At 44.0% G+C, this 24673-nt stretch overlaps 2 protein-coding genes across 5 annotated transcripts; one reads left to right on the top strand and one right to left on the bottom strand.

Moving 5' to 3' along the window:
• Positions 1–623: 623 nt before the first annotated feature.
• On the top strand, positions 624–16461 carry LOC105917315 (transmembrane protein 150A). Its single transcript, XM_036144590.1, has 8 exons — positions 624–710; positions 8379–8653; positions 8768–8815; positions 10439–10525; positions 10991–11058; positions 12759–12886; positions 13099–13276; positions 14170–16461. The coding sequence occupies exons 2-8, from the start codon at positions 8589–8591 to the stop codon at positions 14466–14468; spliced, it is 873 nt and encodes a 290-aa protein (XP_036000483.1). The 5' UTR covers positions 624–710; positions 8379–8588; the 3' UTR covers positions 14469–16461.
• Positions 16462–18232: 1771 nt separating this feature from the next.
• Positions 18233–22763, bottom strand: rnf181 (ring finger protein 181). 4 transcript variants are annotated; one of them, XM_012852122.3, is made up of 6 exons: positions 22623–22762; positions 22039–22161; positions 21817–21953; positions 21451–21566; positions 21226–21300; positions 18233–18819 (listed from the first exon to the last, which is right to left on the bottom strand). In XM_012852122.3, the coding sequence occupies exons 2-6, from the start codon at positions 22122–22124 to the stop codon at positions 18760–18762; spliced, it is 474 nt and encodes a 157-aa protein (XP_012707576.1). In that variant the 5' UTR covers positions 22125–22161; positions 22623–22762; the 3' UTR covers positions 18233–18759. The 4 variants fall into 4 exon arrangements, with proteins under 4 accessions (XP_012707576.1, XP_036000482.1, XP_036000480.1 ...); XM_036144589.1 differs by lacking the exon at positions 22623–22762 and adding an exon at positions 22420–22558; XM_036144587.1 differs by having other exon boundaries at positions 21817–22161; positions 22623–22763.
• Between the last annotated feature and the right edge of the window lie 1910 nt (positions 22764–24673).

The following is a 24673-nucleotide window of genomic DNA, read 5'->3' as shown; positions in this document are numbered from 1 at the left end:
TTAATTAAAAAAGAACACTGTAGATATCACTGGTAATTTAAAATATTTTAATTATGAAAAGTGTTTATTTAAAATGGTATCCATATAATGTATTTTTTTAAAAGCCTGTCAGAGAAAAAAAGTCTTTCCCTGACAGACTTTCATAAACAGGATCACCTCTTTGCATTTTGGCAAATGTGTGTCCATGCAAAGATGCAGAGCAGGGCCTGAAAGAAGGGAGATCTTTGTAAAGTTGCTTTTGCTTGCGTCAGATAATGCGATTGTACTAAAATAAAAGCGTCAGGTGTGCCAGGCTCCTGCAACAACAGCAAAAAATTACAATTAAAATTGTGACCGAGAAAAATGCTAATCTACATGTAGAAATATGTGAAATCGTGCTGATTTGTTTCTATTGTAGAAAAAAACTAAGAGGGATCTTCCTCTCAGTTTAGGCGATTAAACTCTTTGTCACTTCAGTGAAAGCATTGCAAAGCTAACAAATTAATATCTATACAAACTCACTAAAGTAAAAATTAATAACGTTTTGAAAAGGACGAAACAATGTTTTGCAGCGTTAATCTTAAAAAAAAAAAAAAAAACCGCGTTCGTGTTTAATTTTGACAGGCGCGACAGGAAGTCGGCGCCACAGCTAGCTTTATTTGCTGAGAAAACGATGTTTTTAAAGGGAAACGAAGGTTGATGAGGTCTGTTGTGGGCACAGCAGGTGGAAGGTAAGCGCTATCTCAGTTTTCTGGGCCAGCTGTCCAAGTATTATTTGTGTTGGTGTCCTCTGAGCGAAGCTTGTTCAGCGGCTAATCGTTTAGGTTAGCGGAAATCAAGACGCGGCCAAGAGTCAAGTCAAGACAACTGGGGAAGTGCTAGCTAACTAGCGGGCTAGGCGCTAGCTAGCCGGGCTAGCGGTTACCGTTAACTGTTTCATAACAGGCTCCACAGCAGAGCCCCACACTTTTCATTTAATTAACCAAAAACTAAAACCGACAAAACCAGATGAAGAGCTTGGAGAAATATATTGTCTCGGTTGTTTCGAGTTATTTATTTATTTATTTGGTAAGGTACAGGGGCGTATAGTTCTTTAGTACAGTGCTGGGGTCGGTGGTCTCACTGGCCCCCCCTCTGCGTGGACATAAACCGCATAAACTTGTATCGTAAGTCACAAAGTTTTGGCTGCTTCTTGTGGGTGTGTTAGCGTCATTGTCAAAAGAGAGTCATGTAAAAACAAATCATTGTATTGAAAGAGCTTGAGCTAAACATTTAACGCAGAGAGCACAAATATACATTAGAGATTAGTAGCATCACTCCTCCTTAGTATTATTGCTGCAGCTTTTTATGTGGGCTCACACAACCCCGGACCTTTCGGGTTTAGTTGTAATTTTTGACATGTCTCTGTTCCAGTACACCCGATCCAAATTATTGTGTAGCACGCCGTTTAGTTTAGCGATCATTTATTAAAGTCGGGAGTTTGGCAGCAAGGAAACACCCAAAACATGCAGGACAGCGGCCCCTGACCCCTCATTCACACATACTCCTTCATCCGTGCGTTCTCCGTCACGGCGGCGTTACGGCATGACAGACCGCTCCCCTCCCGACGTCTCTCAGAAATACGGGTTGAGTCTATTTGTGTTGGGTGATGGAGCAAAATGTGTCAATTTCTAGAAATCAGATGAGCCAGACAGGAAGTCGGATGCAGGAAGTATAAAGCGGTTCCGGTATTCAGGGGTGTCATGTACGAAACCTGCTCATGCACACTAAAAAAACCTGTTTAATGCTCAACTCAACTTGTACAAAAATGAAGGTTTCATTTAAATGAGACGGCAGCAGAGCAACCCTTTTCAATCAACAACAACAAAGCACTAAAACTCACCCAAATACACTGAAATTTATAGCTGTTCATTTTTCAAGTCAAGAAACATTGAACCCGAGGTTTAGTCACGAGTTTGAGCTTCCATGGTTTGGATCCGTACAAAGAATCTGAATCGCATTTAGCCTGAAACAACAACAACGTAACGCATCCTAAAATGATGGAAACAACGTCAGTCGGATGTAAACTGCGTCTGTTCCTCCGTTTCTGTCACATGTAGATGTAAACGTGCATGTGGATCATCCAGGGGGCGCTTTCATTCTCACTAAAAAAGAAAACGGGGTCAGATCAGCAGATTAGCTCCTAACAAGTTAGGTGTGATGATTTCTGAGGTGGAGACAATCGCACATAAATAGCTGCATGGAGGGCCGCGTGGAACAGTGGCAGCGTTGGTACTGCTGGAGGACATCTCCAATGGAAGAATGCGGAGGGAGCATTTTTTTCAGAGATCGTACTGACCTGCGGCTTATCAGCTGGTTCAGATTGCCGGGGCCGATTGTTTTTGATTTGGCCCCAGCATTGCAGAAGAAAACCAAAAGGAAGCGTGCGTCAGCCGGTCCATATCAACTTCTAACTACGCTGCAGTCTTTGCCCCCAGAGCTTTTTTGTGAGGTGCGGTGAGATGTCTACGCACAGTTTTGTACATCTTAATTTTTATGTGCGCTGCAAATTTCAGGATTTCTCCCTACCGCCAACTTTTAGTATAAAAACGGCGCACTGTTTCATACATGAGGCCCCTGGGCTGAGAAACAATGCACTATGGCAACTATCTACTTCTCCAAAGGTGGAAAAGAACACAAAATGAAAGCCCTATCAGTTCATTGAAACTTTTTTACTCTGTGTGTGTGTGTGTGTGTGTGTGTGTGTGTGTGTGTGTGTGTGTGTAAACAAGGATGTGCGTGTTTGTGTTAGATTGTCAGTGTGAAGTTTAAATTCATCCTTTAAGTTTTTAGCAATCGTATAAAACTGTGTCTTTATCTAATGACTGGTACCTCTGTAAAATATAACTCTCTAAGTTGAATACCTTGTAAAGATGTCGCATTAAGTTTTGAAATCGAAAACATTCGGTGTATAACACTCACAAAACTTTCACTGGTTATCAAATGATAATTTTCCATAAGTAACAAGTATGTAAATAAAAGCATGTGAATCTAGCTTGCCAAGACATTCAGTTTCCAGGAGAAAATAGCCCCATTTACACTACCCTGTTAAACCCATCCATGTCGAGTTCGGAGCGAGCTTTGTTATTACGGCCGTTTACACATTACGTTAGCACGGTTCCTTGCATCCTAGTGACGATCTACGGTACTACTGCTCTCTAGGGTGAAGAGGGACTCAATCAAATAAAAATGGCCACACCTGTAACATTCAGGAAGTTATGCTTGTTTATAATTGTGATATTATGTTGTTTGCGGAGAGTCAGGCGAAGAAGGCAACTTTTGGTGAAATTACTTGACAAAGTCGGCTTTTGGGACGTGGATAAGACAAACGAACGTCTAATCAGGATTTAGAGACACAGGAAACAACGACAGACGCTGAGGTTCATCACACTGCTAAGCAGAATCATCACTGGAAATCGTGTGGCACGGTAGAGAAGCTAGTGTTTTAATGAATGTCTGACGACGCGGTCTGCTCATGCACTCTTTGTTATCAGAGAACCAACCCACTGAAAAACCAGGCCAAGCCCACCCATCGAACTGGTCTAGATTTGGCACGGTTCAGTTCAGTTGCATTCCATTTACACTCGAAAGTTATCTCAGTTACCGAGCTCGGACCGTTCTCGGCACGGTTAAAATAGGCTAGTGTAAACGGGGCTATTGTACTGGCTACATGTCCAGAGAGCTTCTAGTCACAAGAATCCTACCATTCTCCGCCTAATCAGACCGATGGTCAGCCAGGCAGGAATTCAAACATCTAACCTCTCTCCGACCAGCGAGGGGAGCAGACATGTGCACTAACAGGTCATGGTAATCGCAGCAAGACTCAAATTTACCCCTTTTCCTCGTCGTGAGGAGATAAAATCCGTTTTCATTTAAATCCTTTTGTCTCTCCTTTGAAGTATTAGTAAAATCATGGTAAATGGCGTGTACAGCGCTTTAACTAGTCCGACGACCCCAAAGCGATTTACACTACAGTCATTCACACCCTGACGGTGGTGAGCTACGTTAGCAGCCACAGATGGGGCAGACTGATAGACGCGAGGCTGCCATACATCGGCACCATCGGGCCCTCTGACCACCGCCAGCAGACAATCTGGGTGAAGTGTCTTGCCCAAGGACACAATGAACTCCCCATGTCTTAAATAATGTCTTAAAGCTCCACTGTCTCACACACAGTGTGACGTCACCCCTGTTGCTATCATTAATAATCCATGATTGCGCACAGCAGGAAGGCTGGAACGAAAGTATTGTGAACGCTGTTGATTAAAGCTCCTAAACAGAAACAGACGTACGCTAAAATCTGTTTTGGCAAGATGGAAATTAGCCACAAAGCCCTGAATAAAATTTATTATTATTTTTTTAGCATCTTCAAATTAAAACTAATCTCGAAATCCATGGAAAAACTTGTTTTAGAGCTAGCTCACAATATAATCCAAAATGATCCAAAATTAGAGCAAAACTAAATAATGATAAAGTGGTAACAAATGACTTAGAATAGCAGCGTGGCTGTGGTGACGACAGATGTAGTTTGTGCCTCTTGGCAGAATGTAAAGTGTTATAGTTGAGACGTTTCTGAAATTATTTAAGACCTAAATACCCAGCACCCCTTGGCAGATATAAACATAAAGTAATTGGGCCAACATTTTCCTCCATTAATGTTTCATGTCAACACCAAAAGTCCCAATTTTTAAATCTGATTTTTTTTTTAAATCTGTGGAGGGAGTTAAAGATTTAAGGGTGGTAGCAAGGACGCCTTCCTACCTCCAAGCCTTGGAGCTCGCAGTCCAAGCGGAAATTAGGTTTGATTGATGTAATGTCAAGTTTTTATTTAATTTATTATTCTATTTTAAAGAAAAACACTTTTTTTTCAATGTTTATTCTCTTATTATATTGTTATCATTTCAGAGATTCCTTTCTTATTTCTTATCAGAAACAAACGTCTCGGTGGAATGAAAACATTTTCAAGTCTGAATCTGCCAGTTGTATGAATCATTTTGACCCCTTGCACTATGTCAAAATAAATGAAACTTTGTAATTGACCATTTTCAAGTTAAAAGAAGATGGCAACATGAGGCACCAAGGAACAGCATGATACTACAGTACTATAGGTGTTTGTTTTTGTTTTGTTTTGAGGGGGGGGGGGGTATAAATGTACCCATCTCTCTCTTTAAATTGAGAAAAAGGCCTAACTTGCTCACTTTGATGGCTTGTCGCTCCCCTGCCAGCGTGATGTCGCTCTGCAATGTTAAAATCCCTTCATGTCGTCCCATCCTGCTGTGGGAAGGCCGGACCAGAGCTGCAGCCCTGCTTCTTGTAGCTGACATGTATTTATTAGACACTTTACGCGTTTTCCCAGCTGTGGTCCCACAGAGCGGTTGTTAAATTGTAAATCATCCGCAGTCAGCGGTGCGTCTTCAAGCTTTCCCTCACAGCCGTACATCTGGAATCATCTCTGTAGCTGCGAGGCAACCTTTACTAGTGTAAACATCTTCCATCACATGCTACGTGATTAACTCGCTGCTCTGCAACGACCGGACAAGAAAGGCGAGACGTGTTTGAGACGTCGCCAGATCGCCATGGCGAATCCAGTGGGAACGTGGGACAAAATCTGCCGCGTGATTAGAGTTGCCTCGGTGGTGGTGGATAAACAAAAAAACAAAAAGCCAAAGACTGCTGAATACCTAGCCACTGCTCCAGCCTTACTTTGCGTAAAGGCCTGTTTCAGTTACGAGGACAGCTTGTAAAAACACCGGCACGTTTATTGCGGGGTTAAACGGGATTGGAAACCGACCCAAATAACGGGCGATCATGTTTTCTGACGGCAGCGGCGTCCACACAAACATATTGGGCAGCTCCTCTCGGCTGCTGTCTGCTGTGGCCTCTGTACTCAGAAACTCAAGGACTGATTGTGTCCTTGCAGATGGAGGCGCTCATGTGGCAGATGGGCCGGGCCGTCGGGCCAAATCGCTCTTTGTCCTCCCGAGTTATTGGGCTTTATGTCGGGGAACAATTGACCTCCTATCTGAACTAGAGCCGCACCATAATGGGACAAACGCTGATCAGGATTTTTAATTCATTTTTTTGTCAATAATGAAATCATAATTATTTGTCCTCATTGGAAACTCATTGAATTTGCTGTACTAAAAAAAAAAACTGATTTTCATGTTTTTAAAATGTCCCTTTTTTCTTCTTTAAGACATGAATTCAGTCGCAAAATGTCCAAGCCAACTTTATTTTTAAAGCACTTAAAACAAACACAAAGGCCAAACTGTTGCACAGATCAAGGCAAAGTGCAGATAATGGCAGGAGAATTAATGAAATTCAGAGTTTTAAGAAAACCCATGGAGATGAAACCAAAAAAGCTGGTCAGAGAGTGTGCCGAGGTCATTTAAAGGTCATTTAAAGACTTGAACGCAAATGATCTCAGCGTGGATCCTAGAATTAACGGGCAGCCAGTGAAACCTGGGCGTGTTCGTTAAAAGGCGTCTGAAGACGTGTGATTACAGACCCACTGAAACCAAAATTTGTTCCACTAATGCAGCTGCAGTCAGCCCACAAAGGCGTGGGCTGCTGTCTCCGAGGCCTCCTTCGTAAGTACATGGGCTTTAATTGAAAAACAGATTTCTATGAAAAAGGATGTTTTGGTAGCACCAGGTGTCTGGGAGGTTAAGGGCTTAGAAACCCACCTGCCTGATATTTAAGAAGAACCGTTTCACACGAGCTCAGGAACAAAAGCTCTAGTGTGTAAATATAAACGTGATAAAGAAATGAACTTTAAATGCTTTCTACCTTTCCTCAGTATCTCACGGTCCACAGCGGTTGAGTGGATCCAGTGAGGATCAGGGTTTCGTCTCAACTCTTCACTAAACACAGACTTCTCTCTAATTAATGACAGATCTGCCTCAAAGATGCCAGTAAGAATGCAGATCTCTGCACCAGAGGATGTTCCCGGCGCTCTCCTCCTCCGTGTGTTTAGGTGACTCTGATAATTCAGCTTTCAGCATGTCGTGCTGCTTCCCTCGCTGCGGGCTCGGTTTGCAAAAACATCCGCGTGTCCTGCCTCAGTTCCTGGTTCTGAGCCTTGTGGTTTAGCAGAACTGTCGTCTGGGCTCTGTGCAGCGCTCCGGTTTCCCACAGACGGCTCGGCGTGAGGCAGAGCCGAGGCTCCCTGCTCATTCCTGGCAAGCGTAAAGAAAACCGTGTGAAGTTTGACAGGTAGTTTCTAGGTTCATTGGGTCACGTTTACCTTCCTTGTTAGTGCAAATTGTTCAACCCGTCTGCATTTGCTGCATCGCTGTGGGCATGGAGGAGGTGGAAGGTGGATTTTTATATAGATTTAGTAGATTTCTGGATGCTTTGGAGTGAAACTACAAACTGTGTATCCTGGTGAGCTCTCTGAACGAAGGCCGTTTCCCTTCAGGTTGATTTAGCTTTTCCTGCTTCTGTCATCGCAGACACACCTTGAATTAGTTTCACTTTGAGGCGTGCTCTCAGTTGATGGTATTTACAGACTCCACCTAAACGTTTTTATCCGTTTTAAAGATGTTGAAATCTCCAGCTGCTTCTCGCTTGAATTTTATTCAACAGTTTTTTTGTGTGTTCAGCCGGAAGTCTTTGGACTTCCCTCAAAGCTTCAAAGTTCCTAAAAACATATCTGCCGGCGTCTATATATCACGCCACCGTCCCACCAAGTAACGCGGCTGGAGCAACAGCGCAGGATGACCCGCATTAAAACGTTTCCTTTTTTTTTTTTTTTATCGGCTTCAGTTTGTTTTGTATACATTTTTTAAAGCATCTTCCCTCTAAGCCTACAGGACACGCATGTAACTACGCCGTCCGTAAGGTCAAGCCTCCTCCGCTCGGTTCTGCCCAGACCCTGAGTCGCCGGGCCGAGCCCCCTTTACCCCACAGCGCTGCACCCCGCTCTGACAGCGACGTGGAAACGGCCTCTTTAGACGGGCTTCCTTTGCCCGTTGGGTGCATGTCCACAGTACAACCGCAGTAGCGTCCTCTTACAGGATGTGTTCGTTTACAGTCAATAAGGACGTTTCTCTGTAAACTGGGATATGCTGACGTTCTGCACCGACAGGAGAAATCCAGACTTTTACTCTGGGTGTAAACACCGACCGCCCCCCTGCTGTGTCTGCCTTGCGGCCGCTCCCATTGTTGATTTATACTACAAACATGTGAGGAGTGTTTTGTCAGCTGTACTACAGTCTTTTTTTTATACTCTGTCTTTTAATCTCCTGAGGAGTATACAGACTCCACTTGGTAGTTTTTTCCCCGCAAAGGAAAAGCACATATTCCAGAACCTGACAGAGAACCCCGTAAAGTTTAAACGTTGTTTCCTTTGTGTTCAGGTTGTCGCTGGTCGCTGGGTGCCGTGGAGCAGAGGAGCTGTGCCAGTCCCCCGTTCGTCCTCTCATGCTCCCCTGTGTGTTTCCCAGTGCACCGGTGACCCCCACGCCCCCGCCCGACCCCCACCCGACCCACCCTGTCGCCTCGCCACCCCGGCCCTAAGCCCCCGTCTCACCCCATGCTTGGGACAAAGCCAGCTCACTGCCAGCCCAATGACTGCCTGGATCGTCCTGCCTGTCAGCCTGGCTGCCTTCTCCATCACAGGGATATGGATAGTGTGAGTCCCGGGGCTGATTTGTGCTTTTACAGTAGGAGTATTTATCAGGGGGTCTATTGGGCCGGCCACCATGTGCTGCTCCTTCTTAACCCTCTGACCTTCTGTTACCTGCAGGTACGCTATGGCTGTGATGAATCACCACGTCTGTCCTGTTGAGAACTGGTTGGTGTTTTTCTTTCTGCTTCTCCCGTATAATAACATAGAGCCTGATGAGTTTAACATGTAGAGTTATTCCACAGCTGTTAAAGTAAAAATTCAACTTTTTCACATTTTCTCAAATAGACCATTGACTTTAATAGAAAAGTACTGGTTAGAGCAGGGATCTTCAGTTCTGGTCCTGCAGCTTTTAGACGTGTCCCTGGTCCAGCACACCTGAGTCAAATGGCTGAAGCACTGAGCTATATTATACACTGGAGTGCTAATAGCCCACTGTTAGAACGAGTCGCTTTGAAGCCACCAGCCGCCATATTGGTACTCCCTATTTTCCCCCAGTAACTAGGGAATATGTGCGTTACAGCATCAAATAACGAGGATTTTTTTCATGTTCAGGGGGTCTTAAAACTTTTAAAATGTCAAATGCCATATACTTTTATGTTATGTTCTAAAACTATCAAGTAATGAGAAAGTCGTGCTGAAATATTGTGCATTTTATATATATATATATATATATATATATATATATATATATATATATATATATATATATATATATATATATATATCTATATAGATATATATATATATATATATATATATATATATATATATATATATATATATATATTTAATATGAATAACATGTAAAATATTTCAGCACCTAATTTCCCAGTAGTTGATAGTGTTAGTACATCCACTGACTGTAGAATTACCTGTGAAATGTTTTCACTCAGCCAGAAAACTGCTTGTCGTTGCAACCAAATCCTATGGGATTCTGTGAGAGTAGGGAGTAGCAAGATGGCGGCCAGTGACTTCAGTTTTTCGGCAAAATCAGCACTCCAGTGTATTATATAGCTCAGTGGGCTGAAGAAGCTCCTTGGCATGCAGTCAGGATCTGCAGGTGTGTTGAAGCATAGATGCATAATAAGGTTGCAGGACAGCGGACCTCCAGGACCAGAACTGAAGATCCCTGGGCTGGACCAACACAAAGGAGTGAAGTATAAAGTATACACGCATTATGTGGGAGCATTTTCCTGCCTCGCTACAGATGCTCGGTCAGATTGTGGTCCAGCCTTTAGCCACGCCTTTCTCCCTAAGGAGCATGCTTTGATCTAAACGTCGCATCTTTAGCTGGGCGTGTCGCGGTGTTGTGCTGCACAGTAAACATCCAGGGCCCAAGCCTTCTGCAGCCTCTAGCATGTTTTCTTCCCACGTTTAGCACGGCTGGTTTCCCACCACATGTGGAGTCTTGCATGCAGGCCAGAAGGTTTAGTTTAGGTCTCCTTTGACCAGAGCAGCTTCTTCCAGGTGTTCTGCACAGCGTGGGGCGGACTTTAAATTCAAAGGCTTCTTCTTCTAGTCAATCCTCTATAGAAGCAGTGTTTGGGGATTAAACAACTAATCTCTGGAGGCCTCAGATTAAAATGGAGCTCAATACAAATTCACACCTTTTTTTTCCTTTTTTTTTTTTTTAAATCTTGGTTTATTTTGCATTAAAGTAAAAACAACATATTTTCCTTTTAGCTTGGTTATGCACTGATTTGTGTTGCTCTATCCTGTAAAATCCCAGTAAAACAGATTGAAGTTGGTGTTTTTTAACCTGCAAACTCCTTGTGTCGCCTTTTACAGGTCCTACAACGTAACATGCACAGAGGAGCTGCCCCGACCAGGCTTCCCCAAGACCTGCTGCACCATCCAGGACATCCCCCTCATCAGGTCTGCTCCTCAGCTGCTGCCTCTGCACACAGAGCGTGGCTTGTCTGGGCTCAGGGCCCCGGGCACGAAGCAACGTCTGGTTACGCTGCTGCGCCGCGTCGCTCAGTAACCCACGCTTTGCATGACTTGAATCTTTGGAATCTGAGAGTAGGCCTCCAACAGTGGGCGAGTACAAAAGGGGAGGCACGATGGGACATGGAGGCTCCTTAAGCAGGATGTGTAAATTAGTACATTTCAGCTAGATATTCCACTGAAATCAGAACAAGGTGATTTCTGCCTTCAGACACCTTAATGTATTTATTAATCTTGGGGCAAACGTATTACTTTATTTGTAGATTTACTGGAGGGCAGCATTGTGAATCACCTAGGGGCTGTAAAGCAGGGAAAGTCTGGTCATATGCAGATGTGTGCATGTATTTCTGTGGCCTTCAGTGTTAACATCTGGATTGTCCTCTCCCTCTGCAGTAAATGTGGTTCCTTCCCTCCTGAAAGCTGCCTCTTCAGCCTGATTGGCAACGTCGGAGCCTTTATGGGTACGTCTGCAGTTCACTGGATGGATGCTGTGTGTCTGCTTTTTGTTTTATTAGCGGATCATGCTGCCGCGGCTCCTTTAGAAAGCAACACAATAAAGAAAATAAGAGCGGTGGATTTTTAATCAGACCAAACCTTTTTTTTTTTATTCAGCTGAGACAAAAACTGAATGTGAATGGAGATTTTACTTTACTTTAGCTGTTCCTGTTTATCTAAGTGCATCCATTCTGTCTGGTGTTTACAAATCATATCATTTAATAATGATGGAAAACAGAAATTCCTTCCGCCCGTCTGTCCGTCTGTGTTATTTTTACAGGCTCCATATTGAAAGCTCAGCCACTGTAGAAATGATTTCATAATGTATTTCCATGTATGTCAAAGCAGAAAGCTGTAAAGTTGACAGGAACGTGCACAGGGACCACATTATTGATTCAGCCTGGTAAAAAGGAGCCACTATCTCTGATTTATTGATCTCAGCGGTGGGATTGGGTTTTAACCTAAACCTGTAAATGTGATGTGGTCAGGACAAAGTGTTTGTCAGAATGCATTCAGACTGACTGGCTGCTTTACCAGGATAGAGTTGGATTATGGTGCGTTGAAGGCCCAGCGGCGTCTCTACATCTTCCAGTTCGTATAAAGCTGTGTGTGACTGGCAGGTAGCTCAGCCTAAAGCAGCAGTAAAAGGATGCCTTGCCCGGTATTTTCTCCAGGCTTTCCTTGGCGGCGGCAGCGAACCAATCAATAATTACGGGGATTTACAGAAGTCGGGTGCTTTAACGTTTCTGAGCCGAGCAGCTTGTCAGAAGTTTCCATCCACGCAAAACCTTTTGTCCTCCAAGGATTAAATGAATCAAAACGGTGTAAAAACCGTTTTATTTAAAGGTGCTGGTGTGCAAACACGAACATTAAGCCAATTTCCAATTCGGCTCGCTTCCAACCTCTAAATGTCTAAGCGGTCTCTGCTGACGATTACATACGGCTTATAAAAGAGAATAAATTGGTCATTTCTGACTTAGAAAACGCATTGTGTGCATTGTGTGCAGTCTCTGGCCAGCAGCCTGTGGGACTCCCGGACATGGCTGCTGTCTGATCAATAATGAATGCAGCTTTCCCTCCACTTCTCCGTGTCTCCTCCCTGCCTGCACCTTCCCTGGCCTTCAGCCATTACTCCTCTCCCTCTGCTTTAAACACCGCTCACTTCTGCCCCACTTTCCCGTGGCTTTTCCTGCTCGCCTCGCTCCAGCTGCTTTCCCCATCGCTCCCACTCGCACCTCCGTCCTTTAATTTGGGATTCTGTCCATGTCCTTTCTCCAGATTCCAAATTATAATTTTTTTTGGGTCAGATTTGTGGTGCTGTCGTTGTCGATGTGAGTCAGGAAGCTGTTTCCAAACACAGACGGCACACCTGCCAAGAAAGCTGCTCCCTCATGATGGATCAATGGCTGGGAGAACACATCCTGTCTGAGGCTTCGGAGAAACAGATCAGATAGTCTTGCATCAGCACCAGGATGGAGGCCACTACCTGCCACTCACTCCTTCTTTCTTTATCTTTTATTACTGAAATAACTCCCAGCTGTAGTCGGACATAATTTGAAGTAAATACCTATTTATCTTCCATTTTGCGGTTTGCAGTGGTAACGGCGGTATTGAGATGTTTTTTCTGGCTGGTTTGTCTTCTAATGCACGTGTTTTCCTCCCGCAGTGGTGATGGTGTGCTTTCTACGCTACGCCCAGGTGATCGAACACAGCCACCACTGCTGGCTCAACACCAGCGCCCTGGTGTCCGGCTGCACCAACGCCGTGGGTCTGGTCATGGTTGGCAACTTCCAGGTAACCCTCCACGGCACATCACCCCATCCAGACATTAAACCAGGGGTGTCCAGAGCGTCTTCAATGAGCTCCTGATTGACAAGGTCTGGCAGCGACATTGATGTTAAAGACTGCCGATGGACACCGCTGCTTTAAACGGATACTTTACCTTTTTTAATGGACCCTGGTCTGAAATGTCTGCTTTTCTGACTGGACGCTTCTGTTTCCGACAGGTGGATCACTCCAAATCTCTCCATTACGTGGGGGCCGGTGTTGCCTTTCCTGCAGGGCTATTGTTTGTGTGCTTGCAGTGTGTGCTGACCTACCGAGTGGCTGTGACCGCCCTGGACTACTGGATGGCTCATTTCAGGGTGGCTCTGGTGCTGGGAGCCTTGGTCTCCCTCGTCCTCAGTATCCTCTCACTCAGAACGATTGTCCCTCCTGTTGTCATAAATGTTTCCATCATCCAGGAGTCGTTTGAAGATTGGCGTTCAAATCTGAGTCGTGGACTCGACTCGCGACTCGTGCGTTGGATCTATTAGTTTGCAGAATGGGCCATTGCTGGTTAAGTCTTAATGGTAGCTGTCATAATAGTGATTGGACGACTTTGGTTCATTTCAGAACAAAATAACTTGCCTCTGGCATCGTATTGTCTCACTTTTAAGCTAGCGTCACCACAGAAACAGGTCTGGTTCTTCAAAATAAAAGCACATCCTGGTACTTTTCATTCACGCAGCTCATTGATCTGACCCTTAGTTGTCCCTTATAGAACATATTTACCAGATAGACGTGACGAGGCTTTACATGCAGATGTAAAACATTTTTTAATAATCTTTCAAATTAACAAACTCAAGTACTGAGATGAAAACCTTATATTACCCCGAATAAAAACACTTCCTGCTTGATTCATTAAAAAAAAATTCAGGTTAACAGATGCTGATCTGTTGCGTTTTTTTTTTTTTTTTACTTTGAACAAAAAATTCTGATTTGTTTCATACAGATACTGTAGAGGGTTGGAAAACATCTGAAGTCTGTGTGTCCTGGCAGCGAGGCGAAGGGAGCAGAAGTCCAGAATATGACCAGGACATGACATCCTGTGTCACACGTTATTTTTCATAATCCGGCTAATTTTTTAAATGGTTTTATCTTTAAAAAAATTTTAAAAGATTAATGTGTTAAATCGGACCTAAGGGATCGTAGGGCATGACAGTGTTTCTGTCCGTCCATCACTATAGGAACGTTTGTTTTCCTCTCCTCTCTATCTGAGATGTTTGCCCTCCTTAATCAGCCCCCCCTCCTTCCAGGCGGCATCTTCTTCATCCACGAGAGCTTCATCCTCCAGCACGCTGCCGCCATCTGCGAGTGGGTCTTCACCGTGGACATCCTGGTCTTCTACGGCACCTTCACCTACGAGTTCGGCACCGTCACCACGGAGACCATGATGGCAGCCCTGCAGCAGAGCCAGCACGGCTCGGGGGTCATCATGGACCCCATGTCCAGGGCGTCGACGCTGGGGGGAGCGACCAAGGGCCTGAAGTCCCCCGGAGGCAGCAGCACGTCCACGCACCTCAACTGCACCCCAGAGAGCATAGCTATGTTGTAGCTCCGTCCAAAAAAGCCGTAGGGAGAGGTGCTCCGTGGGCAGCATGTGAAGCAGGAGAGCAAATTGTTAACTTTAACCTCAGCGACACCAGGTATTCTCACTGATAAGCCCCCCCCCTCCCCACGGTTCTCACTGCAGATTAGGCTGAATGTTTGGAGCCGTCTGGAAAACTGGAACCACGAGTGTTTTCCATGGCAGCGCCTGATGTTGGCGACTCTGCATGGTGTTTGTCTCTAGAGATCAGACCCACCGGCTTGTTGATTAAAAATACAAACGTTCCCTCCAAGTTTGCCCCCCCCCCCCCCTCCTCCTTATCTGACATTGTTGTCCAATGCTTTGCGCGGCCCACCTCTTTTGGCCTTTTCGCTTATCTCTGCACGGCACTGCTCCTGAGTGGAACAACACAAGTTTCTGTTGGATTTTTGCATTGTAAAAAAATAGAAAATAATGAATGTTGAGAAGTGACTAGCTATAGTATATTTTACAGACCGTAAGCTTACGGTCTAATTTAATCAATCATGCATTAATAACTTGAAAGGTATATAACCGTTTAAATTCATCTGCTTTTTATTTGATTGCACTTCTAATTTAAATGCAGATAGTCTATTTGAAATGTTTTTTTTTTGTTTGTTTTGTTTTTTTTAAGTGTTTACGTCGGTTTCAATCATTATTCATGTCGGTGCAAAACACTGGGTGGTCTTTTCTGTTGTAACGACTCGCTCTGAGCTGAGAAGTGAGTACTGCACGCTCTAATAGGTATTTCTTTCAATCCAAAGTTACATGAAGTAACAATCATCCACTAATTTACTCTCCTCTGGCGCGAGTAATGCCTTCCTCGGTGTTGGAGCTCAGCACAGGGCTCAGGAGTTTATAAAGTGGCCTGTATGTGATGATCTAAGCGAGTGAAGGTGAAGCTATAATCTTTCGTATTTAGTGAATAACAGAGTTGTTGTCCTAAACACTGATCGCGTTCCAGGCTGGATCCCTGGAAGCCTTTGTTACAGTTCAAGAAATGTCGTTTTTTTTTTTTTTTTTTTGATGAAGTATGAAGTCATGTGAAGCCTTCTTAGAAGTTTTCCTTTACAGCAGAAGCATGCACAGGAATTTACAGAAGTAGTCAAACCCCCCGCCAACAACATTTGCTCATTTAGTGACGTTACAACCACCAACTTTAACGTAGCCGATTGAGATTTATGGGCGAGACCAACACAAAGTAGCACAAAACTTGTGACAGCCAAAGAAGGTTCGCGCATTGGTTTTGTAGAAAAGAAGCTGCTGGGAGAAACGGAAGGATGGCGTCTGGAAAAGTTACCTTTCAAGTCTGGGCTTTGACTAGGCCGTTCCGTGTCCTGCAGGAAGGTGAACCTTCACCATAATAGTTCAGTTTTTTTCTTCCAGGATTTCCCTGGATTCTTAGCTGTGCTGAAGAAAACCATTCCCACAGCATGATGCTGCCAACACCATGTTTCACCATCAGGATGGTGTTTTCATGGTCATGAGCGGTGTTGGTTTCTTCCACCTCCACATGGCTTTCTTCTTCTTTAACAATGATTTTTCCTTCAGCCATTCTTACACGATCTTAACCCTGAGCTGGGGATGCTGCTGCTGCTCCTCCAAAGTTACCAGGGGCCCCTTGGGAAAGTCCCTTGATCTTCATGATGTTTGATCACCAACGTTCTCTAACAAACCTGCAAGGCAGAGTGTCAGACCAGCGGCCCAGGGGCCATTTCTGGCCCTCAGAAGGATTTTTGACTGCAATCAAGAACGGTGCAACTCCGACCGGCCAGCGCAGGCCGCTGATACGTTGCAGCCAGCATCGTAGAAGAAAGAGTGACCCAAATGCTGTGTTTGCTGCTGACAACAGCCTAAACACAATTGACTGAACCGTGATGTAAAAAATGGTTTCCCACTGTTGCCTTATTACAAGGCAAATCATTTCAGAACCGTTCAAATGGGATTTCCAGATCCATTTTCTTCAAAGAAAAAAAAAAAATACCAGACTAGTTTGTTTCTTTGATTACAATTTTCCGGTTTCTTTATTGCTGAGCTTGAAGATAATTATATTTCTCTGGATTTAATTGAAAATCCAACTTCTGTGGCCCTTGAGTAGCTTCAACCCAAATCTGGGTTCTCACAGAACCGGCACAGAGGTGGACTCATGAATGAATGATGAATCGCTGAAGGCGATTGGTTACACTAGATTACATTTCTGGGTGTCGGAGTAAAGGGGGGCGAGACGCCCAGCCGTACAGGTTCAAGGTTGTAACGTCACTAAAGGGAACGAGTTGAAGGGGTGTGAGAAAGTTCTTGTTCTGTCTTTAGAACCGGTGCTGTCACAACAGTGTTACATTAAGACACTGCCATACAGGTAGTCCACATTACTTCAAAGGTTCCTGCGCTGATGATGATGATGATGATGATGATGATGATGATGATCAGCTCCTGGAGCCAGTGTGTAGTAGAGAAGACGGCTGCTGCTGTGATCCAGCCGCACACGGCAGACTGCCGCCGTTCTCCGAGTCCCTCCCCGACGAAGGTTCTCAGCTAGATGAGCCAGGCGTCATAACGCACTCATACAACCTGCTTTTTTTTTTTTTTTGTCCATCGCATTTTATCGTCTAACACACAGGATGCCAGCAATACGCGTTTTCAAAAAAAAAAAAAAAGGTCACATCTACCTCCTTTGTAGGTTTGATGTGAGAGACGAGAGCTGCAGCTTCCCAGCGCGCTGAGCGTCTTTCCTGCAGGCGCAGCGAGGCCCAGCTCTGTCCACAGGTGAGGGCGGCGCTGCTTACTGTGCAAAACGTTTAACTTGACATTATTGTTGTTGGACTGCAGAAACCCATGCCAAAAAGACTGGAGCAGACAGTTTGCTTTCTGTTTCTGTGCGTCTGTGTGTCAGGAGCAGGGGGATGGATCGGTATGAAGTGCACTGTTTCAGCCTTATCCCTTGTATTCTGCCTGAGGAACTTCTTTTTTTTTTTTTTTTTTTTACTTCTGTTCAGCTGTAGCCTTTTTCGCCATACTGTAACCGAGTCAATGTGCGACTAAACGGCAGCTGGTGTCGGCCCTAACGTCAGGGCAGGAGCAGCTTCTGTACCATGATTACCATTCTCAACATGCCAAATACTCCAGTGAAAGGTGGATATTTTCTTTTGGTTCTGAGGTCATTGTCTACTCTGTTTAAGGGTTTGTTTGTTTGTTTGTGTGCGTGTGGAGCCTTATGTTTTCGGAGGCTGCCTGACTTTTTAATGTCTTCAACACTTGCAACACAGATCCAAATGTCTATGAAATGTACTCTTCCTATGTCCTGTAAATTTGAAGACCATAGAGAATATTACTGAAGGCATCAGAGGAAGCCCTATAAAGAAGGTCAACAGATAATTTCCTTTTTATAAATTCTGTAAATATGTCTGATTTTTGTCTATCATTTAGGCCTTTTGTTTTGACAGAGATTTATATTCAAATATGAAATAAAAATGAGAAATTATTAAACAGCTTTGTTGAGCTTTTGATTGAATAAATCAGAAGATAGTCGCTGAATTCATAAAGTTAAACTTGCTCTGTCACAGAGAACAGTAAATAAATTATAGAGCTGGTTGGAGCTCGTTTTGCTCACTGTGTTTTTAAATCATCACTTTAATTATTTAATTTCCACTCAGATGCAATTATAAAACATAACACCTCCTTGATTTGACCTTTTCGGCACATGGCCGGCTTTAATTGCCGAACGAAATACAGACGAAGCAATGAACCACAACAAGTTTCCAGAGTTTAAACATTATTCTTTTATATAACAAACAGCCATTGATCATTTGGTCTTCCTAAACATTTTCCACTGATTTGGATGAGTACAGCTTTTATCCACATTAGAGGTTCACACATTTAAATAAAGGAATGGAGAGTCGGAGTGTGCAGAGCTGCCATCAGCTCTATTTGGAAACATCCAGCGAGTAAAAAAGAAAAGAAAAAAAGAGCTTTTAAATGTTCCTAATGCTGCACACACACAGCTGGAGTCCTCACAACCCCAAAAGGTCTTTATATCGAGGAAATGAACTAAAATACAACCAGATTTGAGTGAATTTGAGATTTTTACGACACAAAGTCATTTAATAGAACGGAGCATCCAGTGGTGGCTGCTGTGTGGATTCAAATGGGCCAACTAAACATAGTAGGTAAAAAAAGGTTCAGTGCCTGGGACAGGATTCCACCTCTGAAGGACTGGGCTCTCACCTACAGTCTGAATGCAGCTGTGGGTTTTAAAGCGTTCAGCACCTCCAGCGGCCTCTCATCAGGTGTACATGGCTCCGTGCAGGTCCTCCAGTCGGTGCTCCCTCTGCTTTCTTCTCTCCTGGAAGACGTAACAACCGTTCAGCTTCACAGGCACAGCAGCCGGGAGAAAATACCCGCACCACTTTACACGTTACGTGGAAATAAAACACAAAGCGGCGCAGAAATATCAACTTAAAGGGAGATAAAAGCTGCTGTTAGGTTTGAATTGATAAATATATGATGTGTATTTCTACTAAGCCTCGCTGAGTCAATAATCCCTCTGAGGACCTTTCACTGCAGTCAGAGCAGCAAGTCATTTAGGTTTGGTCTCAGCCAGCTCTGAACAGCATCGGTGAACTTCCTCCAGATTCCCAGATGGATTTTGTTCAGGGGTGGGAAGTGAGGCGGGCTCCTGATGGCCCCTGGAGACGAGGGCACTGGCTCTACTGCTGCACCAGCCGCCCCCTCACTGCGCTTTGACCTGAACCATTCCACTGCAGCTTTAGCTGTACAGCGCCTCGCAAAAGTATTCACCCCCTTTGGCATTTCTCAAGTTTTGTTGCCTCACCACCTGGAATTAAAATAGATTGAGTTTACAACATCTGGCCCGTTCCTCAAGGCTCCTTCATGCTGGATGGTTTTAGCTGGTGGAGAGCAAACTTCAAGTCTGAACTTTGACTAGGCCATTTGAACACATTTAAATGGTTCCTGTTAAGCCGCTCTAGTGTTGCTTTATCGTCTGCTTCAGGTCATTGTCCTGCTGGAAGGTGGACCTCCATCCCAGTCCCAAATCACAAGCCGACCGCTCAAGAATCTCCCAGTCCCTGCTGCTGAAGAACATGCCCACAGCATGATGCTGCCACCACCATGTTTCACTGAAGGGATGGTGCTCATGGGGTGAGGGGATGGCTTTGCATCAGACAGCGTTTTCCATGAAGTTCAGAAAAGTTTAATTTTTGTCTCATCTGACCAGAGCACATTCCTTCATACATTTGGGGAGTCACCCGTGTGCCTTTTGGCCAACTCAGCACATGCCTTATTATTTTTAACACAAAGTGATGGCTTTTTTTTTTCAGGCCACTCCTCCATGAGGCCCAGCTCTATGGAGCCTACAGCTTATTGTGTTCCCAGGGACAGATCCTCCAGTCTCTGCTGTGGAGCTCTGCAGCTCCTTCAGGGTTACCACAGGGTCTCTGTGCTGCCTCTCTGATTAATGCCCTCCTGGCCCGCTCTGTGAGTTCTGGTTGTCGGGCCCTCTCTTGGCAGGTTTGTTGTGGTACCACGTGATTTCCGTTAAAAGATGATGGATTTGATGGTTTTCCAGGGGAACATCAAAGAGCTGGATATTTTTCTAACCCCACCCTGACCTGAGCTTCTCAGCTACTCTCTCTCTGTATTGTCTGGACGTTTCCTTGCTTAATGGTGCTGCAGCCTGTGGGGCCTTTCAGAAAAGCTGTGTTTATACTGACAGATCATGAGACACTTAAACCGCAAACAGTCAGATTTCCGTTGTCTAATTCTGGGACTTTTGACGATGCCTGGCTGCACCAAAAACTTTTAAGGACTTTATAGCAGAGGGTAGAGGGTAGTAGAGGGTAGATAGCAAGAGGGTAGATACCTCTGTACATACCAGTTTTTATTTTATTATTCTTTTTTCAATATATTCTTCTCACTTCACGACTTAAGACTATATTGTGCAGACCTGTCACATAAGAGGATTAAAACCTTTAAATTACAGGTTGGAATGTAACTAATCAGGTAAAAATCCGAGGGGGTGAATACTTTTAGGACTGGAAGGTGATGCTCTTCTCCTGTCATGCAGACTACCAGCTTTTCTTCCAGGGTTGCCCTTTGTTTGCCTCCAGCCATCTTCCCTGCATCCCCGCAGCATGATGCTGCCACCTCCATGCTCTCCTATGGGTACGGTGTGTTCAGGGGGACGTGGCGTGTTAAGTTTTGCAGAGTGTTGTGCAGGCCAGAACATTCACCTTTGCTCTAATCGAACCAGGACATGGTCCTCCTCAGGTTTGCCATTTCCTCTAAATGATGTGAGACAAACTGCAAACCTAACTTCTGCAGGCTTTTCTCCTACGGTGGATTTCTTTTTGCTCTCCATTTTTATAACAGCGCTCTGTTAGGTGTTTTTAAACTTGGGATACTGTTTTATGACCTAACCGTTCCTTAAACTTCTCTACCACTTTCTTCCTGCTTCGTTCTCGAGTAAAATATTTTAATTCAATTTTATTTATGTAGCGCCAAATGCATGATACACGTCATCTCAAGGCACTTTACAAAATACATCCACATTGAATTTTTCTGCCTCGTGTTCGCAAAGAATTTCTAAAACCATGCAAGTGGAGGCTTTCTGGTCACAATCAGGCACCGTTGGGTTGGCCTATCACATCGGATCCCAACGATGGGCATTACATCACGGTTGTAACGAGAGAAAACGTGACACAGAGAAAACGTGGGTTAGCAAGCTCACCTTGTCCTTCTTAAACTCCTCGTACTCTGGATTGTCAGTCGGTAGTTCAAGTCGACAGAGCGGACAGGAGTTGGTCTACGATGAAAAGGTGGAAGATGTGAATGTTTCTGAGGGGTTTCTGTAAACGGCTGTTCAAATGTATGTATGTGTGTGTGTGTGTGTGTGTGGGGGGGGGGGGGGGGGGGGGGGGGGTTATTTCATAGATTACATGTTTGTGAGCTTTACCTTGCCCAACCAGGGTAGTATACATCCTGAGTGGAAGAGGTGTTTGCAAGGCATTTCTCGAACCGTCTCCTGTTCCTCGAACTCCAGCAGGCACACGGGACACTTCACACCTTTGTCTGTGAGGAGACAGACGAACGTCTCGTCAAATCGCACACGATGATCTAACCAGCCGCTCTCAGCGCTGTGAGCCAGCAGCTTCCTCTTTACAGGGGTTCAAACACACCTTTAAAGTCAACATTTAACCCTTTCTCCAAACTCGTGTTTCCCGAATGTGTTTCTTTTTAGCAGAATTTTATGACTATTTTCTGCTCAAACTTATGGATGGAGGGAGGAAGGAAGGACATGGGGGGAAGAGGTACTGGTCACCTGCTTGTTCTGCGGATATAACCACCACTGTGAGGGTCTGAACAGCAGTTTTGGCAGCCGGGGGAGGAAGCCGCTGGTCCCAGTCCGACAGGTCGAACACCCCAGAGTCAATCAGGTCCAAACCCTGCATCAAGGACCTGCAGAGAAAGATGGCGGGGGGAGAATCTGCAGGTGGCAGCGCTGCTTGAAGCTGTGTGCTGGGCGGGCTGGGCTGGATCTCACCTGGCCAGTTCCAGGAGTGCGTTCTGTCGATATTGCTCCTCAGGGTTGGTGGGCTCACAGTCGTGCTCATCAAAGTAGGAGGCCATTTCGGTCAGCCGTGTGGGAACTTTGCCTTAAGGAAAACTGCGGATGTAAAGAGAGTTTTACTGCTTTATGAGCCACTAAATGAATGGAAATAGCAGATAGATCTGAGTTATAATCAAGCAATAGCTTTGCTCTACTGCAGAGCGCATTAGCAGCAATGTAACTGGAAAAAAACAACATTAAAGATTTTAAACTTTTTTTATTTCTACCAATAACCACAATCTACTACAAGCGGAATTTGGGTCTATTCACTGCGACACAATAATAACCCCAGAACTAAACCTTAACCATCCTCACCAGAGCAGGACTCTCTCCTACATTACGGCTAACCACTCAGAACATGTCCGACTAACTTTGAGAGTTTGCGACACTTGAACAGAGTTGTGTCTGTTTTCTTTCTCAGGTTGTAAAAATGACCACCTTACATACAGCGGTGGAGAAAAACAAAAAGTTAACTTTCGGTATTTGTGAAGAAGACTAAATAAAATATCAAGACTTACCCCGAACGGTCAGCGATAAACATTTGTCATTCTTCCGGGTGTTACGTTTGCCGGCTACGTCACACCGTGTCCAATCACAGTAGAGGACGGGGTTTTCTTTGCCTGCTCGTGTAGCTGACGGGTGGTGTTCAGTGCTGCCCCCAAGCGGTGTAATTGAGACATGTCAGTGGCCAGGGAGAAACCAGCATGGCGAGGTCAGGCCGCCTGGCTCATTGGCCCTCTGCCTCTTTCGGGCGTTTATATTATGGCCAAATCATATTCCCGTGATGTCCCCCCCTGTGAACCGCAACATTAAGTTTATGGCACTGCTGGATCTTTAAAAAAAATGTTGTTTACACTTCTGCTTTTGTGTTTACCCTTTGAAACCACAGAGGTCATGTTCACCTCTTTGCCACACCTGCAGTAATTTCACCACAGATGATTTTAGCCACGTTTTCAGTGCACACATGCAAGTGTATATATATATATATATATATATATATATATATATATATATATATATATATATATATATATATATATATATATATATATATGAAATGTGTGTGTATATATATATATATATATATATATATATATATATATATATATATATATATATATATATATATATATATAAAGTTGCAAGAGAGTATATATTGAATATATATTAAATATATACTCTCTTGCAACTTTACTGAGTGGCTTCTTCACGTGTTGTATCGACTCGAGCCAAAGTTAACTTGATACTTGAATCGCTTACATTATAAAAGCCTTGTGACTCGATTCTGACTTGAATACTAATGACATGTTGCTTGACTTGGACATCATTATTCAATAAAAAAAATTGGGTAGCAGGCAAATGTCTACACCCTGAACAAGTTGGCAGTCCATTAAAGAGCTGAAAGCTTTCAAGAAAGAAGTTTAACATTTATAGAAAGCTTTTTAAAAGATGCTCTCTGACATTTAAACACTGTTTTAGCTTTGTGTGTGGTGTTAGTAATTGCTAGTTATGAATTGAAATTCAAACCACAAGGCTTTCGGATTTATCCGTGACTTAGGAAGTAATGACTTGGACCCACTTCTGTCCAGTTGGACACCTTTAAAAAATATATTTTTCCAGAACTTTAGCCCTAGACATGATCGTATCACGCAGTTGCTGCGGATTTGTAGGCTTAATATCCCTCATCCCACTAAATACAGAAGGAGCTTTGCAGGATTGAGATCTGGTGGGTGCAGAGGCCTTTGGAGTACATGGCTTCAAAAAAACCAGATAGAGACGATCTGATCATAATGACTCGGTGCATCATCCTGGTTAAAGAAGCCATCAGAAGATGGTTGCACTGCGGTGATAACCGGTTCAACTCAATCAGCAAAGATACTCAGGTCTTTTAAACAAAGCTCAGTGGGTACTAAAGGGTCCAAAGTGTACCAAGGTTGTACGTGTTGAGCTTGAACCAGTCTACCCATTCTCCTCTGACATTACTTATATCTATAGAAGCTTTTCAGTGTCTGATGTCGTTTTCTACACTTTCTTTCTGTAATACAAAATGCATCTCATTATTCTAACTATGAGCAGCTTTGGGTATAAGGAAATAAAGGAGAATGTTACATATGTGGACAGGCTTGAACCTGAACTACCCTTAAATGTGGCACTTGTAATTCTAGCATTGATCCAGCAGATGGTGGTGTTTCCCCAGCCAAGATAACCCCCCCCCCCCCCCCCCCCCACCACACACACACACACACACACACACTTCCCACGGAGCTCATCCCTGTTGTTGACATTCTTCTGGATTCCACGAACCCTCGTCACTTTTTATTTAAATATTTGCAGACATTTATCTCCAGCGTTTCACTGACAAAAATATCAGTGATTATTCCCCTCCACACACACACACAAAATACATTTCCCTTTATTTAACTGAAATTTAAATGTAAGGTGTTACTCAAAGCTTCTGTGAAATTTTTTTTCAAGGTTTAAAACATTAAATAATAAATAGTAAAAAACCTGCTATAGTAAAATAACTAAGACTTTTTTTAAAACCAGATTAGAAAATACCATCAAATCA

Source organism: Fundulus heteroclitus, chromosome 12 (genome assembly GCF_011125445.2).
Source record: "Fundulus heteroclitus isolate FHET01 chromosome 12, MU-UCD_Fhet_4.1, whole genome shotgun sequence".
In the NCBI taxonomy this organism is placed as follows: Eukaryota; Metazoa; Chordata; class Actinopteri; order Cyprinodontiformes; family Fundulidae; genus Fundulus; species Fundulus heteroclitus.
This window is presented reverse-complemented; position numbering and strand designations above follow the sequence as displayed.